Genomic DNA, 8,655 nt, shown 5'->3' on the forward strand with positions numbered 1-8,655 from the left:
AGAACTTGTAGCAGAAAGTGCCTGAAGAGACTCGAAGCCGACCACTGGGATTTTAGAGTCGAAACTACAGAAAGTCTGAAGCCAACTATACTCCAACAGAGAAAGAAATTTTAGCAACCTATAAAAGAGTCCAAACTGCCTCAGAAGTAATAAACACCGAAGCACAACTCCTCCTGGCACCCCGACTACCAGTACTGGGGTGGATGTTCAAAGCAAAAGTTCCCTCTACCCACCATGCCACCAGTGCTACATAAAATAAGTAGATTGCTCTCATAACACAGCGTGCCCGTATTAGAAAGCTGAATCGCCCTGAAATTCTAGAAATAATTACAAACTAGCCAGAAAGTAAAAACTTCAGTCTCACTGATAAAGAAGAACAAGAAATGACACATGCTGAAGAAGCTCCTCCATATAACCAACTGCCAGCGGAAGAAACACAATATGCTCTTTTTACTGATGGTTCCTGTCGCATGGTAGGAATGAATCGGAAGTGGAAAGCAGCCGTATGGAGCCCCACACGACAGGTTGCAGAGGCCACTGCAGGAGAAGATGGATCAAGCCAACTTGCTGAACTCAAAGCTGTTCAACTGGCCTTGGACATTGCTGAAAGAGAGAGGTGGCCAAAGCTCTACCTCTATACTGATTCATGGATGGTAGCCAACACTCTGTGGGGATGGCTGGAGAGGTGGAAAGAGGCTAATTGGCAGCGTAGAGGAAAACCAGTTTGGGCTGTTGAAGAGTGGAAAGACATCGCTACCAGGGTAGGGAGGCTACCTGTGAAGGTCCGCCATGTAGATGCCCATGTCCTCAAGAGTAGAGCTAATGAGGAGCACAAGAACAATGAGCAGGTAGACCAGGCTGCAAAGATAGGGGTGTCCAAGACAAACCTAGATTGGGAGCATAAGGGAGAGTTATTCCTAGCTCGATGGGCCCATGATGCCTCAGGTCATCAGGGTAGAGATGCCACCTATAAGAGGGCACGAGACCGAGGAGTGGATTTAACCATGGACAGTATTTCTCAAGTTATCCACAACTGTGAGACGTGTGCTGCCGTCAAACAGGCCAAGCGGATGAAGCCCCTATGGTATGGTGGGCGGTGGTCCAAGTACAAGTATGGGGAGGCCTGGCAGATTGACTACATCACACTGCCCCACACACACCAAGGCAAGCGCTACGTGCTCACAATGGTAGAAGCCACCACAGGATGGTTGGAGACCTACCCTGTGCCTCATGCTACTGCCCAGAACACCATCCTGTGCCTGGAAAAGCAAGTCCTGTGGAGACATGGTACCCCTGAGAGGACTGAGTCAGACAACAGGACTCATTTCAAGAACAGCCTTATCAGCACCTGGGCCAGAGAACATGGCATTGAGTGGGTGTACCATAACCCCTACCATGCACCAGCTGCGGGAAAAGTGGAAAGGTACAATGGGCTGCTAAAAACCACCTTAAAAGCCTTAGGTGGGGGATCTTTCAAAAATTTGGAGCAGCATTTGGCAAAGGCCACCTGGTTAGTTAATACCCGAGGCTCTACTAACTGAGTGGGCCCTGCCCAATCTGAGCCTTTGCATAGAGTAGATGGAGACAAAGTCCCAGTGGTACATGTCAGGGGTTTGTTAGGGAAGACAGTCTGGATCAATCCTACCTTGAGTACAGACAAACCCATTTGCGGAGTTGTTTTTGCTCAGGGACCAGGTTGCACATGGTGGATAATGCAAAAAGATGGAAGAACAGGATGTGTACCTCAGGGAGATCTGATTGTTGGGTGAGAACTATGTATAAATATCACTGTTTGCTGAATGTTACCACCATTGTCTGTGTATAGCTGTATATTAGATGTATAATATATGTGTTTGTAGAGTAAGAATATATATTAGTTTTAGTAGTAAGCCGATGATATGGGGATAAGGGGTGGAATGTCCTGGGTTGACTATATGATGCTTTTATCCCCAATCGTCTTGTTCTGTTTATACTGAATAATATGTTTTACACCTTTAAGACTCTCTTCCAGACAGTGAAGAGGGGAGGGAAGAAGCGCACAGTTTGTTTTCAGACTGCTCTCACTCCTCCACATTCCTGCTCCTGGACTGTGTATTCTGCGGATGGACAGACAGCCGGACAGAGCTCCTTTTTCCCTATTTTCTTGCTTTTAGTTAGTTTTACCTAGCTGAAGCAAAGAAGTTCCCTGGACTGTGATTTTTTCCTTTTTTCTTGGACCTGTTCAAGCCTGCTCTGCACTGAACACCCAGAAGAGCACCAGCAGCTCCACCTGTAGCCCCCCTGTCTGGGCCTGGGCAGCAGCATTTCCAGCACCAGAGAGACTGATCAAAGACTGAGTGAGCCGAGCTGCAACCCAGGGAGGTGGCTGTTCTGAGTTTGCTTGTTTTTTTGGATCAGTGAAAAGTTTTGTTGTTTAATATTGTTTGGTTTCTATTGTTTAATAAACAGGTTTCTTTCCACTTTTTCTCCAAGGAGATATTTTCTCCCAAACTGGTTGGAGGGTGGAGGGGCAATTGAATCTGCTTTTGTAGAGAAGCCCCTTTGGGGGTTATCTCCCAAATTTTCCCTAAACCAGGACAAAGTCCAAGGGACAAATTTGTGCCAATGAACTTCACACCTTGAACTAGGAGGATCAATTCTTGTTGTGCTCAGCAGAGTCTGGGGACAGAGAGGGTTTCCAAAGGAAATCTTGGTCCATGTGGGGCTGAGGCTCCCTCCAGGCTGGCTCCAGCCCCTCAGGGTGCCCACAGCCCAGTTCCCCCTCCTTAGCCCTGGGGCTGCCCAGGGAAGAGCCATGGCTGAAGCTCTGCAGGAGCACACAGGCTCAGCCCTGCTCCAACATGGGATTCATGGGCCAGGGCACGCTGGGCTTTGCCCCTACAGCTCCCAAGTGTGTCCAGAGAAACTGCAAGGAGAGGCTCACCTCTGTCAGTGGGACCCCTCTGTGCACAGGGACCCCCACTCCTGGGGAGGCTGTGCCAGGGACCTCCAGCCCTGGGAACCTGGAGCAAGTGGAAAGCACAACTTGTCAAAATGCTGCCTGTGCCTGAAGCAAATGCAAGGAGAACTGAGATGTGAAAAATAAAATTTGTTTATTACAGAAGAACAGAAGCAAAAATACAGAAGATATTTACATTCTAAGAATGTTTGTAACAACAACAATTGATAGAACATATATAGAGAAAAACCTACCTAGCAAAACTATGTGAAATGTATTTACAGAAGTCCAAAATAGCCCTAAAATCTATATTCTAAAAAACAACAACAAAGTGTAAAACATATATACAAAAGGGTGGTGCCTCTGTCGGTGATGTCCATCGCACCTGGAAGAAAAGCAAATGGCATGGTCACTCCAGTCAGGCACAGAGGGCTCTTGCATGTGCCCCCAGGCTGGCACATGCTTACCCAGCAGCAGGACTCTGCTACCAGAACTGAGCCTGGCTGGGTCTGGCATGGAGCTTGTGTGGAGCAAAGCAGGCACAGGATGGGCTGTGGATGGCCACCAGAATCCAGTGGCCTGGCTACAATGTCCCTGAGCAGGGAGCACCCAGCCCAGCCCCAGCCTGGCAGCAGGAGACCCACTCTGCCTGTCCTGCTGCTGGCATTGCTCTTCATGCCAAGATCATGGCCGCTTCCTCACCTTCTTAATCAATATCCATGTCCTCAATGGACTCTTCCATATCCACATCCATCTCTTCGTCCTCATGCACATCCACGTCCATCTCTTCTTCATCATCCTCATCCACATCCATCTCTTCCTCTCCAGGGTCTTCTCCGTCTATTTCCATCTCCTCCTCCATATCAATCTTGGTATCTACCTCCATCTCCTCCTCTCTGTCTGGGACAGCCTGCAGAGGTAGGTAGCAAAAGCTCAGAGCGGGTCCCTGTCCCACTCCATGCCCACAGAGCTCCAGCCCACCCGGGCAGGTGGGGGGTGTCCACCTCCATGGAATGGCACCATACCTTCCTCAGAAGAAAGGGGAGCATCCTGCAGGGCTGGATGATGAAATCCAGGCACTCAGGAGCTGTCAGGAATGATCGAGGTGATCGGGGTATCGGGGGGATAAGAAGAGTGAAAGGCGAGGGCAGGAGCAAGGTGCAGAGCGTGTCAACACAGCGGCCAAGGGTTGTGTTGTGCCCTTTGCTGGGCGCTGGACATTCCAGCTGGAGCGTGGGCTGTGACATCACAGTTCCCAGGCTCCATCTGAAGTGGACAGTGGAGACCATGGAATGATGGAGTCCCTGAACGGTTGGGCTTGCAAGGGAGCCTGAAGAACAACATCTTGTTCCCAGCTGAGCAGTCTTCCCCCAGAGCATGCTGCTGAGAGCCCTGTTGCCAAGGATGGGACATGCACAGCCTCTCTGCACAGCCTGGGCCAGTGCCCCACCACCCCCAGTGGAAAAGAGCAGCTTCCTTAGATGCAGCTTCCATCAACCTGCTGCAGTTGAAAGCCATCCCCCCTTGTCCTGTCAGCACAGGCCCTGCTGAACACTCTGTCCCCTTCTTTCCTGCGGGAGCCTTCCAGTCCTGCAGAGCCGCAGTGAGGCTGCCCAGTGTCTCCTCTCTCCAGGCTGAGCATCCCCAGCCCCACTTGCCCAGCAGTCAGTCACATCAGGGCCAGTCAAGGCTGAAGGGTAGCAAATAGCATCAGGAACTGAGAGATGCAAGCTTTAGACCCAGGTGTCCTGGCTTGTAAAATAAGCATGTATTCTATTTTTGCCATCTGTTGGGGGTTAGGCAGTTTTTCTTATCTCTTTCAAGAACAATGACACTGCCAGGAAGATAATCTCCTGCTAATGGGCTATTGAATTACTCACTGTGGCTGGTAAGATTAGTTACATCATCCCATTGGGAGATGCTCCACCCAGAGGGAGGAGCCAAGCATCCCTGCCACCATAAAACAAGCGTTTCTGAGACCACAGACAGCCTTCTTCGCTGGATTTCCCAGAGGAATCAGGAACCAAGGCCCAGCTGCTCCTTCGCCGCATTTTCAGAAAGGATCTACACCCTTCTGCAGATCGCCGCTCCAGGAGGAGCAGCCACCATCTGGCTGGACTACTATCAACACCCTGACTTCTCAGGGTGTCAGGTTTTTCTCACTCTGCCAGTGGTTTTTTGCTTGTGCTAAATTACATTGTTATTTAGGGTTTTTTTTCTTCCTAGTAAAAAACTGTTATTCCCATTCCCATATCTTTGCCTGAGAGCCCTTTTAATTCTGAAATTGTGATAATTCGGAAGGAGGGGGTTTACCTTTTCCATTTCACAGGAGGCTTTTGCCTTCCTTCACAGACTCCTGTCTTTTCAAACCAAGACAGATTTTGGCGCCTGAACAGGGGCTCGAGGGCATTGAGAAAAAAAAAAAAAAAGGGATTAACAGTTCTTAGGTAGTTTAATTTTTAAGTACCACCATGTGGTCTAGTTTTCCCTGGTTTGGGTGGCATGTGGTCGCAAGTGTATTCTTCCCATTTACAGGCCCTTATCTAAATATGGGTCCTATAACTAAAGCCACTGTGTCTGTTATCAAGTTTGTCCTCTGGGTGAAGGATTCATGGATCTTTAATTTCCTCTGGATGGCAGGTACATGGATTCAGAGCTATCACACACTAACTGCATGTTTTTGGAGTTACTTTAATAATGGTACCTACTGTGTAGAAATGACACGGGGGGAAACTTTCTCCCAACCTTTTAACCATCTTTTTGGGTCTGCTCCACCAGTTTTCGAAGGGTTAAGATCCACTCTAAGTGCTAATGATATCATACAATGGATGGTGTTGCTGATATGCCTGTTATGTTTAGCACTCAGAGATAAGAGAAGATTAACCTGGATAACTACCCTGACACCTACACCAGAGACTAGGGATGCTGCTGCAGAGCCTGACACTACCCCAGAGACTGGAGATGCTGCTGCTCCAGAGCCTGACCCTGCCCCACAGCCTGCCTCAGAAACGAACCACCCAGATTGGGTGAGGGTGCTGGTTAAGGAGATGCAGGAGATGCAAGAGATGCTGAAGGAGTGCATTTCACCAGCTGGTGAGAAGCCCGCCTTTTGCCTTGAAGAGGGACAGTCTAATAGTACAGCTGTGGAACCCACAAATGTTACAACTGTCCAGGCTCCAGCTGAACCACAAAGGCAGTCACAGCCAGCAGCAGTTGCCCCGGTAGAAACAAGGAGGTCTGAGATGAAAGCAGAGCACCCAGATAGAGATAGGAATGGAGGAACCTCACAACCCACAGGGGAGCCAGGAGTTGCGATCATCACCGAGTCCCTGACGTACGAAAGTCTCCGTAATCTGCACAAAGACATTGTGCGACGAGGGCGTGAGGCTTATACTACCTGGCTACTCCGGGTCTGGGACCTTATGGGTACAGGCGTGCAGCTGGACGGTGGTGAGGCAAGGAACTTGGGACCCTTAACCCAGGACTCAGGTATGAATCAGATTTTTGTAAGGGAGCCAGGATCCCTTTCTCTCTGGGAGCGGCTTTTAATGAGTGTCAGAGAGAGGTTTGTCCACAGGGAGAGAATGCAGGAGCACCACCATAGAATGCGTTGGAAGACCCTGGAGGAAGGGATCCAACAGTTAAGGGAAGTGGCAGTATTAGAGGTACTCTTTGGGAGGGATGGACAACATAATAATGACCCCGACAAGGTCAGGTGCACAGGGCAAATGCTGTGGAGTCTGGCAAATCTGGGGCCATCTCAGTACACCACTTTCATTGCAACAATTGATGCTGACACTAACCGAGAGACAGTGGGCTCTGTTGCCAACAAACTTAGGAATTATGAGAGTATGATTAATGGCCCAATGCAGGCTCATATCTCAGCTGTGATTAAGGAGTTCAAAGAAGAGATGAGGGAGGAAATGAGGAAGGTTAATGCAGCACCCGTATGAGTCACAGGCCCCAAAGTCAGAGCCCAACATTCCCCAGCTAGAGAGAGAGGGTACACCCCAAGGGCTAATCTGTGGTTCTTCCTGCGTGACCACGGGGAAGACATGGGGAGGTGGGATGGGAAACCCACTTCTGTCCTGGCAGCACGGGTCTGTCAACTCAAGGAGGGAAACTCTAACCAGGGGAGTTCCACCAAGGTGAAGGTAGCCTCAACCTCCCATGACCAAGCTTTTGGGTACGATCTGTCAGATCCCCTTGAAGGGACCTCTAGTATGTATACCCAGGAGAGGAATAATAACCAGTGTTAGAGGGGCCCTGCCTCTAGCCAGGGAGAGGCACGGGAAAACCGGATCTTCTGGACAGTGTGGATCCGATGGCCTGGCACATCAGAGCCACAAAAATACGATGCCCTAGTTGATACTGGTGCGCAGTGTACCCTGATACCATCGGGACATGTGGGGGCAGAGCCTGTTTCTATTGCTGGTGTGACAGGGGGATCACAGCAATTGACCCTGGTGGAAGCCGAGGTGAGCCTGACTGGGAAGGAGTGGCAGAAACATCCTATAGTGACTGGCCCAGAGGCCCCGTGTATTCTGGGCATAGACTTCCTCCGGAACGGCTATTACAAAGACCCAAAGGGACTCAGGTGGGCTTTTGGCATAGCTGCTGTAGAGGCAGGGGACATTAAGCAATTGAACACCTTGCCTGGACTGTCAGAAAACCCGTCTGCAGTAGGACTCCTGAGGGTGGAAGAGCAACTCGTGCCAATTGCGACCTCGACAGTGCACCGCCGGCAGTATCGGACGGATCGAGATGCCGTGATCCCCATCCACAGAATGATTCGTGAGCTGGAGAGCCAAGGGGTGGTCAGCAAAACCCACTCACCATTCAACAGCCCCATCTGGCCTGTGCGCAAATCTGACGGAGAATGGAGATTGACTGTGGACTATCGTGCCTTGAATGAAGTGACTCCACCGCTGAGCGCCGCTGTACCGGATATGCTGGAACTCCAGTACGAGCTGGAGTCCAAGGCAGCGAAGTGGTATGCCACTATTGATATTGCTAATGCGTTTTTCTCCATTCCTCTGGCAGCAGAATGCAGGCCTCAGTTTGCTTTCACCTGGAGGGGCGTGCAGTACACCTGGAACCGACTGCCCCAGGGGTAGAAACACAGTCCCACTATCTGCCATGGACTGATCCAGACTGCACTAGAAAAGGGTGAGGCTCCAGAACACCTGCAGTACATCGATGACATCATTGTGTGGGGGAACACAGCGGCAGAAGTGTTTGAGAAAGGTAAGAGGATCATCCAGATACTGCTAGAATCTGGCTTTGCCATCAAGAAGAGCAAAGTCAAGGGACCTGCCCGAGAAATCCAGTTCCTGGGAGTGAAATGGCAAGACGGACGGCGCCAGATTCCCACTGAGGTCATCAACAAGATCACCGCTATGTCCCCACCAACCAGCAAGAAGGAAACACAAGCTTTCCTAGGTGCCATAGGTTTTTGGAGGATGCACATTCCCGAGTATAGCCAGATTGTGAGCCCTCTTTACCTGGTTACCCGCAAAAAGAACGATTTCCACTGGGGCCCTGAGCAGCAACAAGCCTTCACCCAGATCAAGCAGGAGATCGCTCATGCTGTAGCCCTTGGCCCAGTCAGAACGGGACCAGAAGTCAAAAATGTGCTCTACTCTGCAGCCGGGAACAATGGTTTGTTCCTGGAGCCTTTGGCAGAAGGTGCCTGGTGAGACTCAAGGTCGACCATT

The 8,655-nt window shown here is 50.2% G+C and overlaps 1 protein-coding gene across 1 annotated transcript; it reads right to left on the reverse strand.

The window, feature by feature from the left end:
- Positions 1-3,073: 3,073 nt before the first annotated feature.
- Positions 3,074-4,123, reverse strand: LOC135278519 (ribosomal RNA processing protein 1 homolog). Its single transcript, XM_064385062.1, has 3 exons — positions 3,964-4,123; positions 3,641-3,848; positions 3,074-3,323 (listed from the first exon to the last, which is right to left on the reverse strand). Exons 1-2 carry the CDS (start codon positions 3,985-3,987, stop codon positions 3,645-3,647), a joined length of 228 nt encoding a protein of 75 aa, XP_064241132.1. The 5' UTR covers positions 3,988-4,123; the 3' UTR covers positions 3,074-3,323; positions 3,641-3,644.
- Positions 4,124-8,655: the final 4,532 nt, after the last annotated feature.

This window comes from Passer domesticus, chromosome 11 (genome assembly GCF_036417665.1).
Source record: "Passer domesticus isolate bPasDom1 chromosome 11, bPasDom1.hap1, whole genome shotgun sequence".
Lineage (NCBI taxonomy): Eukaryota > Metazoa > Chordata > Aves > Passeriformes > Passeridae > Passer > Passer domesticus.

Excerpts from the sequence above, each read along its gene's own strand:
- LOC135278519 (XM_064385062.1), bottom strand. The coding sequence starts at position 3,987 with ATGCTCCCCTTTCTTCTGAGGAAG. Across the intron at positions 3,849-3,963 it reads TCCCCTTTCTTCTGAGGAAG|GCTGTCCCAGACAGAGAGGA; the intron begins GTATGGTGCCAT and ends CTACCTCTGCAG.